The sequence below is a fragment of the Papaver somniferum genome, unplaced genomic scaffold (assembly GCF_003573695.1).
Source record: "Papaver somniferum cultivar HN1 unplaced genomic scaffold, ASM357369v1 unplaced-scaffold_114, whole genome shotgun sequence".
In the NCBI taxonomy this organism is placed as follows: Eukaryota; Viridiplantae; Streptophyta; class Magnoliopsida; order Ranunculales; family Papaveraceae; genus Papaver; species Papaver somniferum.
The window spans coordinates 196742-223357 of NW_020620381.1; the positions used below are offsets into that span (position 1 = coordinate 196742).

The 26616-nt window shown below is 37.3% G+C and overlaps 1 protein-coding gene across 1 annotated transcript; it reads left to right on the forward strand.

Moving 5' to 3' along the window:
- The first annotated feature begins 24356 nt into the window (after nucleotides 1-24356).
- On the forward strand, nucleotides 24357-26093 carry LOC113328770 (beta-amyrin 28-monooxygenase-like). Its single transcript, XM_026575780.1, has 4 exons — nucleotides 24357-24814; nucleotides 24915-25426; nucleotides 25523-25710; nucleotides 25794-26093. The coding sequence occupies exons 1-4, from the start codon at nucleotides 24357-24359 to the stop codon at nucleotides 26091-26093; spliced, it is 1458 nt and encodes a 485-aa protein (XP_026431565.1).
- The last annotated feature ends 523 nt before the right edge of the window (nucleotides 26094-26616 follow it).

Below are 26616 nucleotides of genomic sequence, written 5' to 3' on the forward strand. Positions count from 1 at the left end.
TTAATTTTATGATGTATGCTTAGCTTAGTTGTTTTGATACATCATTCTTAGGACTTACAATCAATGTTTTAAGAATCTATCTTGGAAAAATCAGAGTCCATGTTAATTTTATTGAGTTTTATTTGTCAAAGAATATATGAATGAACCCTGTGTAGTGAATTCGGCCAATTCCTTAGTCCCAGTACCTCTCGCCCATTGTTAATATTTTTGTATATATATTTTTATTAAATCTAAAAATTCCATTTCCTTCACAAGTTTGAAACGAATCATATTTACTACAACCCCATCAAAAATCTTAATCAGCACTCAATATGGGGTGACCCTTATCTTATGTAGTGGGGTGTCGTTATCCATCCTCTACTTTAACCCAACCCTAGAATCGAGAAGTATCTTCTTCTTCAATTATTTACTCTTGAAACAGAGACGAGAGAACCAACAGCCGTTGTATATCCGATTGATTGAAAAAAGGGATCTGCTATTGAATTAATGAGATTGACAGAGATGCTGTTAATGTGAGAAGAGATTGACGAGTTCTGCTGAATTGAGATGACAAGAAGAAGATTTAAGGGTTTTTAACTGAGAATGAAATCAAGAAATTGTGGTTGCTGACATTGAAGATTATGATAGATGATGGAATTGATGGATTCAAGGGTTACAATGAGCTATAGGAAATGGGTTTGTGGTGGTAATCAAATAGGTCATGTTGAACAGTGAAGGAGATTGAGTAGGGTTCGATCTAGAGTTGTGAATGAGAGATGGGTTTGATGATGAATTCGAGATCAAGAAGAATAACTCACAGATTGATGATTGACCACTGGGAGTGATGGTATTTGGTGGATGATAGAAGAGTTCGAGTATGGTGAAGAATAGAAGATGCTTATGGCGTTGAGAAGAATATGATGGATTCACGAGTTCCTGGCAGAGATTGTAAAGCAGAGAAACACAGATGGATGTCGATTCTGAGTTCAATAGAGATATGGGTTTGAGTAGTGGAGCAGCTAGATGGTGATTTCGACACCAACAAGGAAGAATACGAACTTCCGTTGAATCTCGATGCTGGTAGAAGAACTTATGGGATTATGATCGAGAATAGACATCTTTGATGTTGTTATCAAAGAGAGGGATTAAGTTTGAGTCTGTAATGAAGAAATATGGAGATGCAATTGGTGATGACTTGAAGCTGTTGTCGCTGATCATTCAATATTGGGTCGTTGGTAAAAAGGGTTATAGATGAATGTTTAGGAAAATGAATGCTTGAATTGAGTAGATGTATGCTAGGAACTTCTACAGGAATAGAGCTAAGAAAGGCCTGAATTTGGCCGGGAAATATCGGAGAAACAAACTAAACTCTGTCTGAATTTCATCCCGACGAGTTAACTCAGTACCGGCCGATGACGGATCCAACTCAACTGAGTAATATGAGTTAGCCGAGTAAGATGCTGACTCGGTGTCTGAGTCCATTCCTTTGAACTAGTTGACTAACAGAAGACCGACTTGACTGTTAAATTTGACGGCACCACGACAGAATATTTCGTCGACGGAGAAGTATATCCAGTGATCCGCAGTGGCTTTCACGGCTGAATTCCGGTGATCCCGTGAACTTTTCAGGCGAAGAAATTACATAATTTTGTGTGGATTCATCTCATGGGTGTGAATACTTAGATTTGGAAGTTGGATGGACTTGAAATTGGGTGAAGAATTGGGTTTGGATTTGGAAAGAAGATGGAAGGAGTTGAGAAAGACTTGGATTTGGAAGTTGAGATATTATGGGAAAGGGGTTCTATTCCTTGGAGGATTTGAAGAGCCTTGAAGTCTATAAATAGAGAAGTTCTCTATAAAACTTCTACACACACAACACTTCTCTTTTCTTAATTCTTTGTGTGAACTCCTTAACATGAGTTGCTAATTTTATTGATTGAGGATGAATTCCTAGTTCTTGACATGTTTTGAGTTTTGTTTTAAATCTACTTTGAAGTTTCCACAGATTATCGTTTTTTTTTACTAATAGGAATGTTTATACATTCATGGTTGATTGATAGGTCGTTTAGCATGCATAATAAATTGATTTGTTAACTTATCTAAAGCTAGTGAAAGTTAGGGGATAAGTAATCGTTTCTTGACTCTTTACACAAGTAGCAAACACGAGACTTTGCGGAGGGATTCCGTGGAGCAATTGTGTGTGAAATCAACGCTAGAAAGTGGACCAAGCGAACCGAGTTTAACTATTAGTACTAAACCTAAATTCATAAATCTTAATGCGTTCGGGGAATTACATCATCTAAGCGAACCTCAAGGTGGTTCTTTTGAATAGAATCTGATAACTAAGCGGACCTGTTACTCAGTGAAATAAGGAGTTTTGAGGTTAGCTAAGAGAACCTGCTATCCTACGGTTGGTGATAATCTGTGACTAATAACATTTGGATGAAAAACATAACTTGAATCATTGTTTTCAACAAAGAAGGATTCCTTGATCGAATCTCTCTTATTGATTTCAACTGTATCTTTGAATTGTTTTGTTTATTTTCTTTTACCTTATAAAACAAATCCGCCTTTTTGTGATAATTAAACAACTAAAACTCTTGCTCCTCGTGGGAATTAACTTGACTAAATTATATTACTTGTTAATTAGGTGGAAAAATATTAATTAATTTTTTTTGGTTACGACACAGATCAAATTTTCGCTGATGAAAATTAAGTGGGTACCTGCAAAGATACTTCCATGCTAAAGCCAGTGAGAGTTCTAAGCATGTGAGTTGTAGAGAAAAGGAGAACGAATTATGTACCTATTATAGCCTTTATTCTTGGGAAAAATAAATCTAGTTGGATTTTAACCACCTAAATTTTTAGGTATCCAAAATAACCACCTGAATTTGTACTTATCATTTAATATTTATATCTATCGTTGAAGATCCATGTCTACCTTCCCCAGATTTATGTTAATCCTGGAAGATCCTTATCTATCTTCACGAAATTTAAGACATGGAAGATCTTTGTCTATCTTCACAAGATTTGTGTCTATCTCCACATTATTTGTATCTATCTTGGAAGATCCATGTCTATCCAACAAGATTTGTATCTATATTGAAAATCCATATATCTTCATGTATGGATTTTAAAAGCTTGTAGATGAGTTATATCTCAACCATGGATAAGTCCAAGATTTGTGTTATTAGTATGTGTGTGTCGGTCAGTATTGGTTAACTGTCTTAGCTATGACAGGTTGTCAGAAAGTATAATAGTCTTTCCTCTTTCCTTTTGTGTCGGTATTTCAGTGTGTATAAATACATTGTTTGTTGTTAGAGTCTGTAACATGAGAATTAACATTTAATGCAAGTATTCTTTACAACTAGATAGGAGTACTAGAAACATCAACAATCTCAAGGCATGGTGGAGGTGGATTCTTAACGGCATTATCGAGTTTCTCGTGAATATGCACTCTTTTAGCAACATAAGTATCTACGAAGGGAGCGGTTGAAAAAAAGGATTATGGATGATCATCAAAATTGCAAATTTTCTTATCACCTTTATTTTCTTATTTTATAGGAATCTGTGAAGTTGAAGTCGATGTAAAGGCTTAAAAATATGGATCATAATCACTAAAATTTTGAATAAACTTCTGTTAGAAATGAGTCATCCTTATTGGTTTATAAGGGAGATTGTTCAGTAGGATGGCCTTAAGTGGAAACATATTGATCGTAAGTATTGCATGATCCCATTAATTGATGCAATATTTTTCCTTGAAGAAAATCAAAACCATTCATATCTTCATTATAAACATAGCCTAAACTCGAAACCCATGCCCCACCAACAACAAATGATAATTATTTATACAAGATACTTCACAATAGGAAATACTATGATACTTACCTTTGTGGAAACTAAATTCAATAAAACCACCATTAAAATCCCATTCCCCACAATTACTTTTCTTGAAGTAATTTGTGGCTGAAATATATATATATATATATAATTTCTCGAAGGTGATGGATCAGGAGAAAAATCAGCAATCTTTGTACCTACTTTGAAAGTAATAGGAAATTATCTTTCTGTAACGAGGAAAGTGAAAGTCAAGGAACTCAGTGGAGGCTATCAACCATGCATTGAAACAAAGCCAACACACTCAATAGAGAATCTCAACCTTCCTTCGATGCCACTTTACGTAGGCACACAATAGGCACTTAATGGGGACTCTCGGCATAATGGTGCCACAACATTACTAGTTATTTATTTCACTTTCTTTTTTGACGGATAATAACTGTCAAAACTTGGTTTTGCAATATTCTATTGCAGTTAACAATCTCTAAATTTAATGTGGTGAATAGATGGATTCTTGGATAATAAAAAGACTAAGAAATATGCATCAATAGTCACTTATTTTTAAACAATTTATCAATATGATATTGAATCATAATCCCATCTAATGCTCCAAAAATAAAATAAATCATAATCCCGCGCGATGTAGAGCACCATTCTTTGGTCGTATTGGCTTTTCATAAGCTGAGAGCACATGGGTAATAAAAAGAGTATATTGGTTTTCTGAGAGCACGTCCCATATTCGAGGTTTTTTTTAGGTTTTTGCAACATCCCCTATTCAAGGATATTTACCCATGTTACTTACAAATGGAAGCATTAATGATTATGGCACCATTATGTTGTGAGTCATCTTCTAAGAAGTTGAGAATTTTCCTCAAGGATGTTGGTCAAGGAAATTACCTCGAGGAAGTTGAGAATATTTCCTCGAGGAAGTTAAAAATGTTCCCTCGAGTAGGTGATACTCGGTGCATGACAAAGTGGTCCAGAATTTGAAGTTGTAAAAATGTTAATAGGATATATATAGAGAGGAGTAGTTGGCTAAAGGTGCATTTCGACTGAAAATTTAGCTGGTATAGCATATATGATACTAAAGCATCATAATTACGTGTTTCTTACTCGAGAAGTTTACCCGAGGATACATGATAGTGCAAAAACACTATTATGCTGTGATGCTTAACTAATGAAGCATAATTGTCCCTATCCCCTTTCTTGAGGGAAGTTATACAGACAATCTTTGTCGCAAAAGAAGGAAGTAATTTATGGGTCTCCATCCTATTTTGAATTTATATTTTGTAGGAATTCAATAATACATATATAAATAGGAGGTGTTGGTTGGTTGGGTTTCCTCACAGATAGTTTCCTCGAGGAAGTTGAGAATTTTCTCGTGAGGGAATATCATTTATCCACAACCTTGTGCATATCTTTTGAAAGTCTCTCTGGCCTAATCTATACGAGGGTTTTCTCTTTTCTTTGGCCTTGCAATACGAGTTGGATTTAGTTGCTTGTACCAAAGAAGGGAGAAGGTTGATAAAATATGGATTTAGTTGCTTGGATTTAGTTAGATTTAATTTCTTTGGCCTTGGATTGAGTTGATAAAATATGGCCAGTGTTTGATTCCATCCAAGTAGGGATAAGGTTACCTAAGAAGACGCAATGAGTTTTAAACTTTAGTGGTCCTTCACTTCGTATCATCTAATGGTAAGTCCTATGTACAAGTTTAAGGCATGCCTTATTCCTAGCCAGGATTCAGAAGCCGATGATATATGTAAATATATTGGTATCAACCTTCAAGTCTACAAACCCTTCACAGAACAAGGATAAATATGAAACATGTGGAAGTTACATCTAAGACATCATGCTTGTAAAGGAAAATTAACGTATATTTGGATGGTAAACTATGAATCTCTAAGACATGCACTTCACTTTCAAGTGGAGCATCGGTAAGTTTCAGTATGCGTGACATTTCATTATGACAAAAGTAATAATTTATCCAATTGTAATTTTCCTATAAAGTTTTTCGGTAAGGACGACCTACCAATCCACAAAATCAACAAAGCTCAGTAGAGAAATTGGATATAATTATATAACAACCACTAACTATTATTTATTAAACATATCGTGAATATTGAATACCAACAGTTTTAGTTTCAAAAAATTTGATATAAAATTTAGATTAGGAAATCCTTCTTTTATAAACCAACTATTACAAGCTTTCAAATTTCTGTTAATCTTATTTATGTAATAACATGTTGATTCTTATCCGGATTATTTTTCATAAATTGTTCATAGCTCAAGTCACTCTTACATTTACTCACCTATTTTTATGCTGCAATGACCTTTTATATATATATGATATGATCATATCCACAAGCAAGAGCATTTTCGGTGATCCCTTAAGGAGGGAAAAGAGAAGGGAAATATTACTAAAAGAATCAATGCCGGAATCCTAAAAAAATGGAAGAAGATGGAAATGGACGAAAAACTATATGTTTTGACAATCTTTAATACGTTAACTCTAGTCAACTGATAGTTAAGGTGTTTGGAAAAGCAATAAGAGTCGGCTAACAATTTTCTGACGTTCATGGGTTAGTCCACGATCCTATTGCATCAATTGTAGTTTTCACGACCCAGACCCTAATCAGGTACTAAACTTATCAACCTTTCACTTTAAAGGACTTACGACTCTAATCAACTGCTTTGAGACATAAGTCGTTTTACGATAGTTTCATTCATACATACTTGAGACTCCGAGCTGAGTTTAACTCGCTTATATATATCTCGAAATATATGTTGGTAAGCTTTCGCTTCAATCAAGTTCATCTTGATCACGTGAAAATTGCCGAGTAACATCTTATATGATTTTTGTGAGACAATCATTTGATGTAGACTTGGAATGTTTCATTATGGTTATTTCAATATCTTGAAAATCGCTTTAATGACGATAGTTTGTGAATAAAAACTATTATAACATCCTCTAAGAAAGTTTCAATGATTGAAATGAGAGTTTAGTATGTGTAACCATACTTGGATATAAACATAGTGGGTTTGCACATTTGTGTATAAGTCCAAAACCGGGAACCTAAAGTGTGCATACTTGTATGTATACAAAATGGTTGATGGAGACTGGATAATTATACCTACCCGTACGCATACTTGCGGAAGATTCACATCCGTGAATTTCTGATGAGATTGGCTTACAAAACCTACTCATATCTGGTTACCTAAGTATGCGTACCCGTCGCATACTGGCGAAGAAGTTCACGTCCGTGAATTTCTGCTGAGTTTGGAAACCATAACAAACTCAATCTGGTGACTAAAATATGCGTACCCGTTTACATACTTCAGATGGTTATATCACTAAAATCGTTGGTTCATGAACTTAAACATTTATAAAATAAGGAATGCAATCTTTGCAAACCACGACTAATAATGTTCATGAATCAAATGGATTTTGTTTCAACTGTGTCTTGAAAATATCTAAGAAATTGAAAAACTCTCCAACTAGTTCACTTGAAGTCATTTGAACTAGTTATGGTGATTAAGATGAATAAGGTGGATATGAAGGTGTTCATATAGCTAACCACGGTTAACTATTGGTGAGCCAACCGGGTGTACATCTTTAGTTACGGTTACTCAAACCTAAATGAAAAGTACATTTCATTTGTGTGTGACAAGCTAAGTTCGATCTAACGGTTGAAAGATATTAGCTTGAATCTAATCAGGTTTTCATCTAATGGCAAATATTGAATGCTTTGTTACTAAGCTAACATTGATTGCAAACCCTGATTTGAAAACTATATAAAGGAAACTTCTAGAAACCGGGAAAACTAATCCCCACACCTCCTGTGTGTTACTAGTTGCATAAGATAAAGTAGATTCTCCTTTAACCTTAGGTTTTTCACGAAACCCTATAGGTTAACGACTTGAAGACTTCATTTGGATTGTGAAGCCATACCCAACTATTTTCTTTGTAGTTGCATGTTCTGATCTTGCAGATTCTATGGTGTTAAGTACTCGAGATTTATTCTCTGATAGGCAAGATAAAAAGTAATCACAAACATCTCATCCTTTGTGATTCCATAATATCTTGTTTCGCTTCCATACGATTAAGATTATTGTGAGGTAATTGATAATACTAGGCTGTTCTTCGGGAATATAAGTCCGGGTTATCAATTGGTTCCTATTCACCTTGATTTATCAAAAGACGGAACAAAAACTCTTAGGTATTTCCGTGGGAGACAGATTTATTCAATCTATGGACTTTTCTGTGTGAGACAGATTTGTTTATCGAGTCTTCGACTTTGGGTCGTAGAAACTATTGGTTGTGGGTGAGATCAGATAAGGGAATCAAGTGCGTAGTATCCTTCTGAGATCAGAGACGTAAGGAGCGCAACTGTACCTTGAATCAGTGTGAGATTAATTAGGTTTCAACTAAAGTCCAGTGCGAAGTTCATTGGTAGTAGGCTAGTATCTGTAGCGGCTTAGTACAGTGTGGTGTTCAAATATTGACTAGGTCCCGAGGTTTTTCTGTATTTGCGGTTTCCTTCTTAACAAAATTTCTGGTGTCTTTGTTATTTCTTTTTCGAATTATATTTTGTTACATAATTGAAATATCACGGGTTGTGTGTTGAATCCATCAATTGGTAAATCCAACCTTTGGTTGTTGATTGAAATTGATCGATCCTTGAACATTGGTGTTTGGTACCGTTCAAGTTATATCTCTTATATTCAATCGGGCTTGTAAATTCCTATTTGTTGATTGCGGATTGAATTGAAGAGATAGAGATATTAACTCCTTGATATACTTTTGTTAGATTGGGTCTCACTGTCTTGTTGATTCTCTTAAAAGTATTTCGGAGTTTGTCTATTCAGATTGCCAAACAAAATATTGGGTGTGGTTGTGAGACCCGCGCCTTATCATCTTTTGTTTCTACATCACCACTAAGCTTATAATTGGTAGGAAGCGGAGCCAAATCCACCAGAGTTATTGGATTTATTTCATAGATGACTTTCAAAAAGAGTTTTACATGTAGTCTGACTCGTCAAACAACTGTAAGCAAACTCAGCTTGAGACATGTTAAGAAGCCACTGGCGATTTTTTTCGCCAACTAGACTCCTGAAGATATTTACCAAACTATGATTGATGACTTCGGTTTCGTATATGTTTTAAAATCAATATGCATTCTTGTTAGGAATTACTGAACCAGGAACAAAACCAATGCAACTTTGAATACCTCTCGTTGGTGGTAACCCAAATGAAATCTCTATTGGGATAATATCTTCAAATTCTTGAGGTATTGGTTGTATGATTAGAGAGACTTCATACTTATCTTCATTTTCTTCTTGTAACACCAAATCAAAGACTTCTTTATTTTCACCCAATGTAAGAAGGAAATAAATTTAGAGAGTAAATTACTTCCCTCTCCTTTGAAAGTTGTGGACCTCATTCAATTTAGGTTGGACCTAAAAAATCCATCTTTAATTTTTCAAAGTAGTAAGTATTCTTAATTCCATCATGCACAACCTTTCTATCATATTGTAAAGGTATACCCAACAACAAATGACCAGCATACATAGGAACAACATCACACCATATTTCATCTTTGTAATTCTTGACAATTCCCCTTTTGCAACCAAGATAATTTGTACGTATGTGGGTGCTCTTTTGTTTTGAGATTCAATTTATTGATCATAGTAGTAAAAACTACATTTTCACAACTACCTCCATCAATGATTACACTGCATACTGGTAGGTTGGAAACCTACAGTAAAATACTGCAAGTGCACTGTGTCTAACTAGCAGAACAATGGCAAGTACAAGTCGTTCCCACGAGGAGTGTGAAATACAACTACTAATTAATATCAAAACTAACTAATCGACAAGATGATGTTTGAACGATTTTCAGAAATTGGAACGAAATGAAATAATAATAATTCTAACAGTAAACAAAATGAGAGCGGGTTATTAGGATTTTCGGTTTCCACCAATTAATTATGCAAATTATACTAGTCATTAAAAATATATTTCATGCATTTTCAAATATTGTTTCTCCGCTGTAATTTTCTTCGCTTCATGGGTAGTGATTCTAAAGCATTACCTATCAATCCTAAAGCATATCACGTCAAAGAACTTAACCAAAGCACGCCATATCAATTGAAAAGCATAAATAATCAAGAAAAGCACATGAACAATAAAATACCAAGCCATATGAAGAAAAACTACTAGTCATTCAAATCATTATTGAGCATATAAATATAGAGTTTACACAATTACACATGGCAAATAAATTATCTTTCCGGTGGAATATATTTGTAATAAAGTAAGAAAGATAAAATACTCCCATTTTCAGTTTGCATGTGCCAACCCCACTTTGATTTCAATTCATTTGCTGCTTTTGTGCCTCGCCTATGAAACAATTTTATGCTGCTGATATATATGGAGATACCAGGCCAGCTACATTTTGTCATTTTTTTAATTGTGGTTGCTGATATATATGGAAATTCCAGGCCAACCTCATTTCATCATTGTGGTTGCTGATACATGGAAATATCAGGCCAACCCGGCTGCTGATACATGGAAATACCAGGCCAACATAATAAGTACTGCTGATATATAGAAATACCAAGCCAGCATAATTGATCATTGTGGTTGCTGATACATGGAAATACCATGCCAACCCGGCTGCTGATACATGGAAATACCAGGCCATCATAATAAGTACTGCTGATATATAGAAATACCAGGCCAGCATAATTGATAATTGTGGTTGCTGATACATGGAAATACCAGGCCAACCACATTTCATCATTGTGGTTGCTGATATATGGAAGTACTAGGCCAACCACATTTTTCCATTTTCGCCGCAAACACCATTAAGTCTCACATTTTGCTGTTTATTCGCTGGATGATCGAACTCACTTGTACTTTCTACAAAAGCACCAAAATAATATTAGTAACTAAAATATTATATCATAGCTAATATAAATATGGGTATAAAATGTAGCATATACATGCTTATCACATACCTTGGCCATGAAAGTACACCTTGTGCGAAATATGTTATTGTGAAGCCATTTATCCTCCTCCATATGAGTAGAATTTAGGATACGTTGAATAACCAAGCTTTCTCCCTCGTCATCATAAACAACTTCTTCCTCAAATATTGGACCATCTTGTTCTTTTCCATCACCTGAAACTTCGTTATCTAATTCATCCACAAGTGAAATAATCTTACGATTTGGACAATCAGATGCAAAATGTCCAACACCTTTACACTTATAACATTATATAAGCTGAGATCGATCTGTACCTAACCCTTCTTGCTTAAATAATTTTGAAGTAGATACCTATCTAGTTGAAGTTGTCGTGGGAATGCAAACATTACCTCGAATTTTTTTAGTATCTTTAGACCAAGGTTTGGAATTAATGTTAGAGCATTGCTCGTTCGAACTCGCATGCGTTTCTATCTCAAGCATGTTTGTCAAGTTTAGTTGTCAAAACTATATGTCTTGATTTATGTACTACTTATAGCTAAGTCTCGGTTAGGACAGGTTAGTGTAGTTGAGCTCCAGACTCCATGGCGATTATCTTGTGAAGATGAAGAACTACTCAAGCAACTAGTGGAACTTCATCCGACCAAAAAGGTATGTGAGACTTGAACTTATCTATCACTTAAATGTCTACTCTATCTCCTACTCTTGAGACAAAGTCGTATAAGTATGATAGTTTTCATACATACACATTTGATATTTTGAGCCGAGTTTACTCGTCTATCTTTTATCTCGAAATACGTGCTGGTAAAGCTTTCGCTTTAGCTATTATTCATCTTTATCCCGTGACGCGAGTCAGGAAGACGTTTCTATATTTAAAATAGCTTTGATGACGATAGTCATGAATAACGATTATTATAACATTATAGAAGAATGTTTCAATGATTGAAATATAGAGTTGATAATACGTAACCAACTAGTGTGTTCGCACATTAGTGTATAAATCCATGTGCCGGAAACCAAGTGTGTGCATTCATGCATACGTATTAGCGAAGGAGACAGGTTGGGTATGCGTAACCGTACGCGTACTGGCGGAAGTTTTCTAACCGAAAATTTCTTCTGAGGTTTGTGAACTTTGCAAACTGGAAAACCTTAACCTTAGGTATGCGTAACCGTACGCGTACCCTCGGCAGTTTTCGAACCGAAAATTTCTGCTAGGTTTACAAACCCAATTCCGGTAAAGCTAGAGTACACGTACCCGTACGCGTACCCATGCTGGTTATATCTCAAATCGGTAGCTCATGAACTAAAAATAATAAATCAATATGGAATGCAATCTTTGCAAACCGTGGCTATATTTTTCATGATTGATTCAAGTGAATCAAACCGATTTTTTTTCAATTGTTTCTATTATAGAGATCTAACCAATTGAACAACTCTTGAACTAGTGCTTTTGAAGTCATTGGAAATAGTTATTGAAGAAGATGAATATGGTTGATATGAGAGTTACTCATGTGGCTAACCAGTGGTGAACCATTCGTGAACCAACCAAATGTACACGTTTAGGTACGGTTACTCAAACCTAAATGAAATACATTTCATTTTTGTGTGACAAGCTAAGTTTGGATCTAACGGTTGAAATGTATTATCTTGGGAAAAATCAGGTTGATCATCTAACGGTGAATATTGAATGCTTTGTCACTAAGCTAACTTAGATTGAAAACCCTGATTTGAAAACTATATATATAAGGAGGACTCTAGCATCTGTGCAAAACTAATCCCCACACCTCCTGTGTGCTACTAGTTAGTTTTGCTAGAGTCGTTTCTCCTTTAACCATAGGTTTCTTCTCGAGACCCTGTCGGTTAAACGACTGAAAGAATTCATTGGGATTGTGAAGCCAGACGATACTACTTCTCTTGTAGTTTGCGATCTGATCTTGCCATTTTCTATCGTATGAGTTCAATTGTAAGATTGGCTTGAGATTTATCTCCGATAGGGCAAGATAAAAAGAAATCACAAACATCTTCGTCTCATCGTTTTTGATTCCGCAACATCTAGTTTCGCTACCATACGATTTAGATTGTTGTGAGGTGGTTGATAACTCTAGGCTGTTCTTCAGGAATATAAGATCGGATTATCAATTGGTTCATGTTCACCTTGATTTTATCGAAAGAAAGAACAAAATTTATTAGGTTTATCCATGGGAGACAGATTTATCTATCAGGTAGACTTATTTTTTGTGATACAGATTTGTCTATTCAAGTCTTCGACTTTGGGTCGTAGAAACTCTTAGTTGTGGGTGAGATCAGCTAAGGGAATCAAGTACGTAGTATCCTGCTGGGATCAGAGACGTAAGGAGCGCAAATGTACCTTGGATCAGTGTGATATTGATTAGGGTTCAACTACAGTCCAGACCGAAGTTAGTGTCTGTAACGGCTTAATACAGTGTGTGTTCAATCTGGACTAGGTCCCGGGGTTTTTCCGTATTTGTGGTTTCCTCGTTAACAAAATTTTCGGTGTCTGTGTTATTTCAATTTCCGCATTATATCGTTTATCTTTATAATTGAAACAATACAAGTTGTGCGTTGAAGATCATCAATTAGAATATCCGACCTTTGGTTGTTGATTTAAATTGGTTGATCCTTGGATATTTTTCTTTGGTACCATCCAAGTTATTCCTTGTATTTGATAAAGACTCATTGATTTTTATTAGCTTTAGTAAGATCAAATCAAGAGAAGAGATATTAACTCCTTGATATACTTGTATCTATATTGAGTCTGACTGTCTAGTTGATTCTCTAGAAAACATATCGGAGTTAGTCCATACAGATTGCTGAGCGAAATATTGGGTGGTGTTGTTAGACCCCCGCTTTTTCAATTGGTATCAGAGCAGGCAAACACATTTAAGACCTCAAAAGTCTGTGTTTGTAGTAATCTAATTCTATGGACAAAGTTATATCTCTCATCTACGCATAGTCCATGTCTTCCAACTCTTTTAACTATTTCAAGTGTCTTGATTTTTCCTCAAAGGATAACTCCTTAGCGGATTCTTCCGAATCCCGAGAAAGAAACGAGACAATTGACAAAATGTCAGAAGTAGTGAAGAATGTTACCAGAATTAAAGAAAATTCGGTTGAGATGATTAACCTTTTTGATCATGCTTAACTCTTGGATGAGTTTGAAAAGTCTCTTGGTCGAGAACGTGAACTCTATGGAATCATTGAATCCTTCACTAACAATATCAATAAACTCACTCAGGAAAATAAGCTTCTGCAAGAAAAGATTAGTTTCCTTGAGAATATTGTAAACAAGGGGCACTTAGAGAAAAACATTTAATAGATACACACTCTTCCAATCTGAACAATCTTCATGTTAAAACAGAGAATATCGCAGCATCTCTTCACCTAGCCCAAGACCAGTCCATCTCCTTGTCAAAGGAAAACACTTTTAAGTAGAGAAATTCTTCTATGTCATGTGTCGATTCCCAAAATCTATGTGACATAAAGAAAAACTCATCAATGAAAGCTCCTACTAAAAATATATGGCAGTCTTCCAAACAGGATATGGGTTTGAAACATGTATTGTTCAACAATTCTCTTCCACGAATTTGTTCCTTCTGTAGAAAAAGAAATCATACTGCTAAGCATTGTTTTACCAAGAAGAAACAGATCTACGATCTTTAAAACATTCTTCGTCTTACTGTCAACCGAGTTAATCATCTGACAGGATCAACAATGGATTTCATTCCTACAAAAAACCATAATTCTCATAAAAGAGGTTTTAATGACCATTCATTTCAAAACCGTTACAAGGAGCGTGTTCAGCCTTATGATGCTAACCACATTGCAAAAAAACTAAGTCCTGGTGTCTATGAGAATATCTCTGGTAAAAGTAAGTCTAGAGTTTGGAGACCCATTTCGGGAAATCCTCTAGAAACGATATCAAGAGTTCCTAGACTTAGTAATCAGAAAGTTCCACTTGTTGAGCTTTCAGGAAAGGATGTAAGAAATTTCTCGAGAATTGGAAACAACCAAGGGAAGACAAGAAATACTGAGATCAGATATCCAGGTGGAAATCACAACTATTCTCTTAACACCTATGGTGAGATTACATCTCCCTCTGCTACTTCGTAGTAGAAAAATTCCATTCGCGTACCTAACTTGAGAGATACAAGAATGATGGTTGAGAGATGATCAAGTAATTAGTTAATTATCATCTGTTTGTATGTTTGATATCTTACATTGTGTGTCTTTAGTATTTCTTTCTTTGATAATCGTGACCTTTTTTTCCAGTTGACTGAAAAATTGAAAGTGACACAATATGCAGTTTTCCCTGTTGGGTCTATCCTTGTTATTGATTTTCTTTAGTCGACATACGTCCTTACCTTCTTAAGAAACTCCAGGGTCTCGATCCAGGATATACTTAACATATATATACTTCATATATGTATTTATCATCTTCCAGAAAGGATCTCTATTGAAACTTCTGTTGATCCTAAGGAAGAAGTAAACCCTGCAATGGAGGAAGATCTCAAAGGATGTGATCTAGTTCAAGGTTTTTTTCTGAAAAAGATGCTTAAAAGAAAAGAGTATAACTCTTGGATTGGAGAATCTGTCAAGGATTTAATTCTCGTTCAGAATGAAGTGAAGAACGAACTTGCTAACCTTGAACTGCAGATAAACCAGCTTATTGATGGACAAGTGTTGATGGTGGTTTTTAGCTCGGGGTTAAAATCGTAAAACCGTACAACTGACATGACGTCACTATGAACATTAGCACATTTATTGAATCGATCAACATGCCTACGTAAGAATTATCAGGGTACCTTTTTTTTATGTGTCATGTTCCACGGCAGAACCCTTAACATTGACCGACATCATCTATGCCAAACCCTAATTCTCATGCTATCGCGCCAAGGAATGCCAACCATGCCAGCCGCACCACTGTGCCAATGGAAAACCATGCCATCCACATCTCCGCGCCAAGGCATGCCAGCCATGCCAGCTGCACCACTGTGACAATGGAAAACCATGCCAGCTAGATCTCCGCGCCAAGACATGCCAACCATGCCAGCTTCACCACTGTGCCAATGGAAAACCATGCCAGCCACATCTCCGCGCCAAGGCATGCCAACCATGCCAGCCGCACCACTGAGCTAATGGAAAACCATGCTAGCAACATCTCCATGCCAAGGCATACCAACCATGCCAGCCATACCACTGTGCCAATGGAAAACGATGCCATCCACATCTCCACGCCAAGGCATGCCAACCATGCCAGCCGCACCACTGTGCCAATGGAAAACTATGCCAGCCACATCTCCGCCCCAAGGCATGCCAACAATGCCAGCTGCACCACTGTGACAATGGCAAACCATGCCAGCCATATCTTCGCGGCAAGGCATGCCAACCATGCCAGCCACACCACTATGCCAATGGAAAACCATGCCGTCCACATCTCCTCGCCAAGGCATGCCAACCATGGCAGCCGCACCAATGTGCCAATGGCAAACCATGCCAGCCACATCTCCACGCCAAGGCATGCCAACCATGCCAGCCACACCACTGTGCCAATGAAAAACCATGCCAGCCACATCTCCACGCCAAGGCATGCCATGCCAGCCGCACCACTGTGCCAATGGAAAACCATGCCAGCTACATCTCCGCGCCAAGTCATGCCAACCATGATAGCCGCACCATGCGCCAATGGCATGCCAAACCCTTGGCCCCACCATGAAAAGACAACCGCACCTTGCCTTGGCCCCAACCATGCTATCCGCACCATGCGCCAATGGCATGCAAAACCCTTGGCCCCACCATGCCAAGCCAACCGCGCCTTGCCTTGGCCCCAACCATGCTAGCCGCACCATGCGCCAATGGCATGCTAAATCCTTGGCCCCGCAATGCCAAACCAACCGCACCTTGCCTTGGACCCATCATTCCAATTCGTCCGTACCAAACCCTTGGACCCACTATCCCAAGCCATCCGCGCCATAGGCCTTGGCCCCAGCATGCTGTCCTTCCCCATGCGGCTACCAAAACGAAGGTGTGCGACGATCAACGGTCACCCTTCCATCCTGGATGCAAATCCTAGCCGTCCAAGGTCGCCAAACAACACATGGTAACCTTTGGCCCAAAACCCTAGTTTTGGCCACGCCAAGGAATGCTATGCCACATGTGCCAATGGCATGCCAACCACCTTGCCGCGCCACACCATGTCGGTCTTCCCTATGCGGCTACCAAAACGAAGGCGTGCGACGATCAACAACCACCCTTCCATCCTAGATGCAAATCCTAGCCGTCCAAGGTCACCAAACAACGAATGGTAACCTTTGGCCCAAAACCCTAGTTTTGGCCACGCCAAACCGCGCCAAGGCATGCCATGCCACATGTGCCAATGGCATGCCAACCACCTTGCCGCACCATACCATGTCGGCCTTCCCTATGCGGCTACCAAAACGAAGGCGTGCGACAATCAACGGCCACCATTCCATCCCGGATGCAAATCCTAGCCTTCCAAGGTTGCCAAACAACGCATGGTAACCTTTGGCCCAAAAGCCTAGTTTTGGCCATGCCAAACCGCGCCAAGGCATGCCATGCCACATGTGCCAATGGAACGCCAACCACCTTTCCGCGCCATACCATGCCGACCTTTCCCATGCGACTACCAAAACGAAGGCGTGCGACGATCAACGACCACCCTTCCATCCTAGATGCAAATCCTAGCCGTCCAAGGTCGCCAAACAACACATGGTAACCTTTGGCCCAAAACCCTAGTTTTGGCCACGCCAAACCGCGCCAAGGCATGACATGCCACATGTGCCAATGGCATGCCAATCACCTTGCCGCGCCATACCATGTCGACCTTCCCTATGCGGCTACCAAAACGAAGGCCTGCAACAATCAATGGCCACTTTTTCATCTAAGATGCAGATCTTAGCCGTCCAAGGTTACCAGCTAATGCATGGCAACCTTTGTCTCTAGTTTGGTCGCGCCTAAACAAAGCCAAAACCCTAACTTTTGGCCGCGCCTAAACTGGGACACATTAAAGCCATACTGATCATATTTTCATGCCACTGGATACCAAACAAAAGGTTGCAATAATCAACGGCTACCTTCCTCTTAAGATGCAAAATCTCGACCGTTGAAGGTCACCACTGAGCCGGAAAGTCTCCCAAGCTCAACTTGCCAGACAACAACAACATGCTACATGTTTTCCATGAAAACACTCGAGACATCAACACATGTCACAAACTGGGGATGCTCATTGGGTATTGGTTTGGCGGTTTACAGCGTGCGGCGTACACTATGCTCGTTATAAGAAAGTGTCATAAGGATGAGGCGGTTAGTAATACAGAGACTAATGGTGAAACGCTTTCTTTTATGGAACATCAATTCCAAGCGTTACCGGTAACCACCTCCTCCCATTTACTCACCCGTTTTTCATTTCTTAACGAGATCAGAGTACGTTTCACTTCGACTTGTATAAATAGGCATTACCTATTTTCACCGAACGACAAGTTCAGGTCAGGAGGATACAACACTTAGAAAACATTTGCTAGATTTCCATCTGTTATCTTCCCACTTTCTGATACAAGTCGTAAAACAACTACTCTTCCAGAATCAACTATTCTGGTCTCAACACTTTCTTCGCTTCCCTCCCCAAAACCAACCCTTCTTCTTCACTTTGTGACCGAAGCAAGTATGGAACGTCCAGTTATTGGTTTAGGCTGGATTTGTACAGATTGATCTCTCGAATCTAAAGTACTCCCTTGCAGTACATTGTTTAGGGTTTAAATTCGTTTTCACCCACACACCTGAAATTACCAAAATCAGCAGAAACCGTTTTCACCCTCAAACAACAGGCAAAAATCCTTGGTAATGAAAATATCTTAATCAGGAACCAGAAGAAAGTTATCCTTGACTGCGCTAAGGCTAGGCATCTTGCTCTCATTGTTGACCGAAAAACTAATATTTTAACTTGAACATGGTGTTTCAACTATCAAGAAGATCAAGGATATCAACGATACCTATTCTGATGGTCCGTTTCAAAGGTATGAAGTGGTCAAAGAAACCTGATTTGTTGCCTAGAAAACTTCTTATTTTTCGTTATTTTTAAGAAGGATTACTAGATTTTGGAATAGCCATTATTGTGATTACACATAGCTATGTCCAATAATTTCATCTTGCAATATTTTTAGATTTATTTTTTTAAATTCTAAAAGTGATTTGGAAAATGATGGTTACAGTATTAATCTTTATGGTTTTATATATTGTAACATTTTTATGGGATATGTGTGCTTACGTCCGTGAACTGTTATTATCCCATATATTATCAAAGTTAACTCTTTCACATGTCGATATGAAAATATTTATACAAGATCGATGGACTCTTGATCATAAAAAAAGTTAAGCCTATATTGTCAATTATTGATGGAAGATAAGTTAAAATGTTTTTTTTACAAAGATTATGTCTATTAAAAATCGTTATGCAAATAGTGATAAAAGATAGAATGAATCTTTGTATTTTCCGTAGTATTGATCTTTCCTTCATCCATATTTTTGTGTATATTGCGATACTCCATAAAAAAATTTCTTGTGTTGAGTATATGAACGATTGAGTTGATCATTCTGTTATGGTTAACTTAGTCGTTGCTCTATAAGTTTTCTTATGTCGAGCATAATCAATTAAATTGATCACTTTTTTGTTTAATTTGATTGTGTATTCCGGTTAAATTAATCATGGGTTTACTTGTGATTAGTTTGATTCAGAACTTTGGATATAAAAAATCAGTTCTTTATGATTTTTGGTGTCCAATAAAAATCCTTTCTTTTCTCGTTTAAAAGTAATTAGTTGATCTTGTTGCTCTTTTGGGAATGACATCAAATAGGGGAGAGTTCATTCGAACTTGTACTTAATTTCATATCTTTGTGGGGAGTGCGGCTGTAGAATTTTTAAGGGTTATCTTGTATCTTGATAAACTCCTTGATGAATGCATTTAGCTTCGGCTATATGATTGCATCTAAATTAGTTGGTATGTACTTTTCTTTGGTCTTGAAGCATCTCCGTGAAAATTTCATTAGGATCCCGTTTTCGTACCTTTGCCAATTTTATTGACAAAAAGGGGGAGAATTAATATGTAGTTCACACTACAAATACATATGGTTTACGCGTTTTACGGGCCATTATGTAAGAGGGGGTGGTTTTCATGTTGAGATGAAAGTATTGACTAAGAGGGAGTGATACATATCACCATAGTATTGTTGTCGAAGTTGTGATATAAGAACTTTGATACTATGTAATAATACTATGACACTGTATAACAATGATCGAGAGCTTTTGTTTTCTCATTGTTATGGCTACGGAACTTCAACAACTATGATGCAGAATTGAACATATATGGAATCATGGGAGTACTTGGAAAAGACGAAGTTTTCGAGTAATGTTGAAGGACCAAGAGGATCAAGCATGTGGACGATAATCTACAAAGTTTATTTATTTTGTAATCCATATGTATTGATAGTTTTGCCACTAAAATTGACAACGGGGGAGATTGTTAGAACATTGCTCGGTCGAACTCGCATGCGTTTCTATCTCAAGCATGTTTGTCAAGTTTAGTTGTCAAAACTATATGTATTGATTTCTAGACTACTTATATCTAAGTATCGGTTAGGACAGGTTAGTGTAGTCATTAAGCTCCAGACTCTATGGTGATTATCTTGTGAACACGAAGAACTACTCAAGGAACCAGTGGAACTTCATCCGACCAAAAAGGTATGTGAGACTTGAACTTATCTATCACTCAAATGTCTACTCTATCTCCTACTCTTGAGAAAAAGTCGTATAAGTATGATCGTTTTCATACATACACAATTGATATTTCGAGCCGAATTTACTCGTCTATCTTTTATCTCGAAATACGTGTTGGTAAAGCTTTCGCTTTAGCCATTGTTCATCTTTATCCCGTGACGCAATTCATGGAGACGTTTCGATCTTGAAAATAGCTTTGATGACGATAGTTGTGAATAACGATTATTATAACATTATAGAAGAATGTTTCAATGATTTAAATGTAGGGTTGAGAATACGTAACCAACTATGGGTATAAGCATATATAGTGTGTCCGCACATTAGTGTATAAATCTATGTGCCGGAAACCAAGGGTGTGCATTCGTGCATAGGTATTGGCGAAGGAGACAGGTTGGGTACGCGTAATGGCGGAAGTTTTCTAACCGAAAACTTCCGAGGGTACGCGTACGGGTACGCATACCTAAGGTGACGGTTTTCCAGTTTGAAACCTCAGCAGAAGTTTTCGGTAAAGCTAGAGTACACGTACCCATACGCGTACCCAAGCTGGTTATATCTCAAATCGATATCTCATAAACTAAATACAATAAATAAATAAGGAATGCAATCTTTGCAAACCATGGATATATTGTTCGTGATTGATTCAAGTGAATCAAACCGATTTTGTTTCAATTGTGTCTATTATAAAGATCTAAGAAATTGCACAACTCTTGAACTAGTTCTTTTGAAGTCGTTGGAACTAGTTATTGAAGAAGATGAATATGGTTGATATGAGTGTTACTCACGTGGCTAACCATTGGTGAACCATTTGTGAACCAACCAAATGTACACGTTTAGGTACGGTTACTAAACCTAAATGAAATAAATTTCATTTGTGTGTGACAAGATAAGTTTCTATCTAACGGTTGAAAGATATTAGCTTGGGAAAAATCAGGTTGATCATCTAACGGTGAATATTGAATGCTTTGTTACTAAGCTAACTTAGATTGCAAACCATGATTTGACAACTATATAAGGAGGACTCTAGAATCTTTGCAAAACAAATCCCCACACCTCCTTATGCTACTAGTTAGTTTTGCTAGAGTCGTTTATCCTTTAACCGAAGGTTTCTTCTCGAGACCCTGTCGGTTAAACGACTGAAAGACTTCATTGGGATGGTGAAGCCAGACGATACTACTTCTCTTGTAGTTTGTGATCTGATCTTGCCATTTTCTATCGTACGAGTTCAGTTGTAAGATTGGCTTGAGATTTATCTCCGATAGGGCAAGATAAAAAGAAATCACAAACATCTTCGTCATATCGTTTGTGATTCCACAACATCTAGTTTCGCTACCATACGATTTAGATTGTTGTGAGGTGATTGATAACTCCAGGATGTTCTTCGGGAATATAAGACCGAATTATCAATTGGTTCCTGTTTACCTTGATTTTATCAAAAGACGGAACAAACTTTATTAGGTTTATCTGTGGGAGACAGATTTATCTATCAGGTAGACTTATTTTGTGTGATAAAGATTTGTCTATTCAAGTCTTCGACTTTGGGTTGTAGCAATCTTAGTTGTGGGTGAGATCAGCTAAGGGAATCAAGTAGGTAGTATCCTGCTGGGATCAGAGACGTAAGGAGGGCAACTATAACTTGGATCAGTGTGATATTGATTAGTTTTCAAATACAATCCAGACCGAAGTTCGTTTGTAGTATGCTAGTGTCTGTAGCGGCTTAATACAGTGTGTGTTCAATCTGAACTAAGTCCCGGGGTTTTTCTGCATTTGCGGTTTCCTCGTTAACAAATTTTCTGGTGTCTGTGTTATTTCAATTTTCGCATTATATCGTTTATCTTTATAATTGAAATAATACAGGTTGTGCGTTGAAGATCATCAATTAGAATATCTGACCTTTGGTTGTCGATTTAAATTGATTGATCCTTGGATATTGGTCTTTGGTATCATCCAAGTTATTTCTTGTATTTGATAAAGACTCGCTGATTGTTATTAGCTTGAGTAAAGATCAAATCAAGAGAAGAGATATTAACTCCTTGATATACTTTTATCTAGATTGAGTCTGACTGTCTAGTTGATTCTCTAGAAAGCATATCAGAGTTAGTCCATACATATTGCTGAGCGAAATATTGGGTGTTGTTGTTAGACTCCCGCTTTTTCACATGTTACCACGTCCTTCCGTGATTTTTTTCCCACCTTCAATGATAACTTCACTACATCATTGGAAGTCCAGTGCGGTTGTAACTGAGCCACTTCGTAAATATCTGTTCGCAAACCTCCTAAAAAACGAGCAATAGTTTGTTATTCGGGTTCGCTAATGTCACAAAGCATACGAAGGTTATCAAACTCTATTACATACTCTTCAAAAGTCATATTTTTTTTTTAAAAAATTATGAAATTATAAATATGACTCTTGACGATAATTTTCCGGCATATATTTTTTTTCTCATTTCTTTTTTTTATTTTCTCCCATGTACGTATACGACTTTTACCTTCACAAATACGATGCTTCTTAAGGTGTTTCCACCAAATTGAAGCATGTTTACGTAGTCTGAGAGTAACTAATTTTACCTTACGATGTTCTTCAACATCTTCATACTCAAAAATTCTATCAACAGTATGTAGCCAACCAGTAAATCTTCTGGATTCAATTAACCTTCATGTCATCATTTCTACGGGAATTAAAGTTCGCTGATGTTGCCTCGAACTAGCCACATCACTTGAGTCTTGATCGCGGTCATGTCCAATAGGATTAACATCATTTTCGTCAGCATCATTCTTTGAATCTTGACACGATTCATCATGATTCAGCGGTTCGTAGCGTAGCAAACGCTCCTGAGGTTCCCGCACTTGTCTTCTCAGATCATCCATTTCTATGTCTCGAAGATTTTCTAGCGATTTGGAGCAGGCTCTTAGACATTTGGACCTCGATGACCACCACTGCGACCACCTCTGCCAACCATGATACCTTGCTCCCGGTTCTGATACCACTTTGACAACGGGTAAATAGGATTCAATGAAAATAACTACAAATGTCAACTTCAAATGAAATCATTTATCACTTTCAAGAATACACCTAAGAGATAAGAGCTATTAAAAAAAATAACTCCTTTAACTTAAACATATAATGTTTATAATATAATTATTTCAAATTCGAATGTGCCTTCTGTCAAACAATACACGACCATATGTAGCTTTATATCCATGCAATATTTAACTGTCTTAGTTAATAGGTTCGTCTCAAAAGAACCAAGGCTATTAATGGGGGACCGGAATTAGTAGGGGTAACGTTTGAATGATCCGACGACAGGATCGGATATAATTTTTTGTCTCATATGAAACGGTATCCCTGGTAATTCCGGTCCCCACGAGCAGCCATGAAAAGAACTTCCTAGGGATGATATTAGAATTAAAATACTCCAGTGGATCGTCTTGGAGGAAATTTTTTTCTCGAAGAATGTTTTTCTTGCAGTGAACCCTAAAGATATTTTCAAGGCACACCTAACGCACCCAAGTCTGCTTCGTTTTCTTCAGAGAAAATAATTGTGTAAATTAAATGTAATTCATTACTAAATTTCAACGCCAAACAAGAAAAATATTATAATGTAACATAATGTAACAAGGAGTTCGTTGCTGCAATTTTTTTCATTACTTTCATATTCCCCATATTTGAATATGATCAAGAGTGTAGTCGCATATCATCATCATCATCTGCTGCTTAATTGAAACACCTATACACAGAGTCATCATGTTGATTCCTCATTTATTTCTTATGTATTCTCTGATTCTTCTTATCACTAGTCTTTGTTTCATCTATTTGTTCTCATCATCTAAAAAAAAATCATCAGACAGTATTGATCCTTCTACTTATCCTCCGGGTAAAACAGGATGGCCGATCATCGGTGAAACTATAAAGTATGTTAATGCCGGTCGTAAAGGTGTTCCAGAAAACTTCATTCAAGATAGAATGGAGAAATATTCAAAAGATATCTTCAAAACATCATTACTCTGTGAAACTACTGCTGTTCTATGTGGACCGGCCGGCAACAAATATTTGTTCACGAACGAAAATAAACTTGTTTTTGCTTGGTGGCCTCGAACCATTGAAAAAATCTTCCCTCCTCCTAGTAACATCTCCGGTCAAGACGAAGCAAAGAAAATGCGCAGAATACTTCCTCAGTTTCTAAGTCCGGAAACTCTCCGAAGGTATATGTATATATATAGCCTGAGCTCTGAACTATAGAGTCAAGCGTACAATACTTTTAAATGCTTTAATTAATTTGATACTATTTTGATGTGAGCGCAGGCATATCCCAGTTATAGACAGAGTAGTGATGCAATATTTAGAAAGAGATTGGGATAACAAGAAACAAGTTACAGTATATCCTCTAGCCAAGAGTTACACTTTTGGTTTAGGCTGTCATTTATTTTTAAGCATCCAAGATCTCTCTCGCATCGAAGAATTAGGCAAACCCTTTCGATACTTGGTGGCGGGGATTTTCTCGTTCCCGATAGATTTACCAGGTACAGCTTTCAACAGGGGGATTAAAGCCTCGAAGTTTATTAGGAATGAGTTATCGTTGATAATTAAGCAGAGGAAAATAGATTTAGCGGAACAGAAGGCATTGCCTACACAAGATATATTGTCTCATATGTTGTCATCAGTTGATGATGATGGGAATTGCATGGATGAATTAGACATTGCTAACAAAATTTTAGGCTTACTTATTGGTGGCTTCGACGCAACTAGTGCTACCATTTCTTTCATTATGAAGTATCTTGCTGAGCTTCCTCACGTTTACTACGAAGTCCGGAAAGGTACGCGTTTCACATATGATCCATGCATCACTAACTAGCTAAACTCTAGAGTTATGATACAGGATTCTCTAATTGTCACGATTATTCATGTATCAGAACAAATGGAGATTGCAAGTTCAAAAGGCCCCGGGGAATCTTTAAATTGGAATGATATGCAAAAGATGAAGTATTCTTGGAATGTTGTGTGCGAAATACTAAGGTTAGAACCGCCGCTGCAGGGAGCTTTCAGGGAAGCCATTGCTGACATCAACTATGGAGGATTTTCAGTACCAAAGGGATGGAAGGTAAGTCTCAACAAATCTCCCAGCGGTTCTTTTCGTTTCTTAAATGGTAAGAAACCTGGGCTAAACCCAATGTATGTATATAGCTATACTGGAGTGCACATTCGACGCATAAGGACCCAAATTACTTTAAAGAACCCGAAAAGTTTGACCCGATGAGATTCAAAGGAAAAGGACCGGCGCCATATACATACATACCATTTGGAGGAGGACCACGGATGTGCCCGGGGAAAGAGTATGCGAAACTATCAATTTTGGCGTTCATGTACCATGTAGTGACAAGGTACAAATGGGAGAAAGTATTACCACATGAGAAAATCGTTGTCAATCCAATCCGTATGCCTGCAAAGGGTTTACCTATTCGACTTCAACCTCTAGTTATTTAAGTTTTATGAAGAAAAGAAATCATCAAATTATGCTTCCCAAAAAAATATATATGTAACTGGAATAATTGAAATGCGATAACCAATTACAAATAATTCTCATTTTGACTTCTTTTTTTTGGAACTTGTATTCCAAGAAGGAAAGCGTATTCCATAAAAAACAGTTCTCGAGGGAGAAGGCAAAAACACTTTCCCAAAGAATTAAGTTAGAAACAGACTTCAAACATACGTTTTGTTTAATGGTTCAACAATTATATGGATTTGGATCTGCTATCCAACGACGAGAACATGTTATTTCCATGAAAAAAGGGTCAATTCCACATACTTAAATGTAATCTAACACAACTTGAGTGTTTTATGAAAAAACTAGGGAATATTGGGGATATGCTCCAAAATCGACTGTCATCTTGAGGATATGTCACAGGATTCCACTTTTTGGGATTATGCCCTAGTCGTCTGAAATTCCATCCAAAATCGTTAAGTAGTCAACATTCACACACACTTGGAATCACATATGCGAATTAAA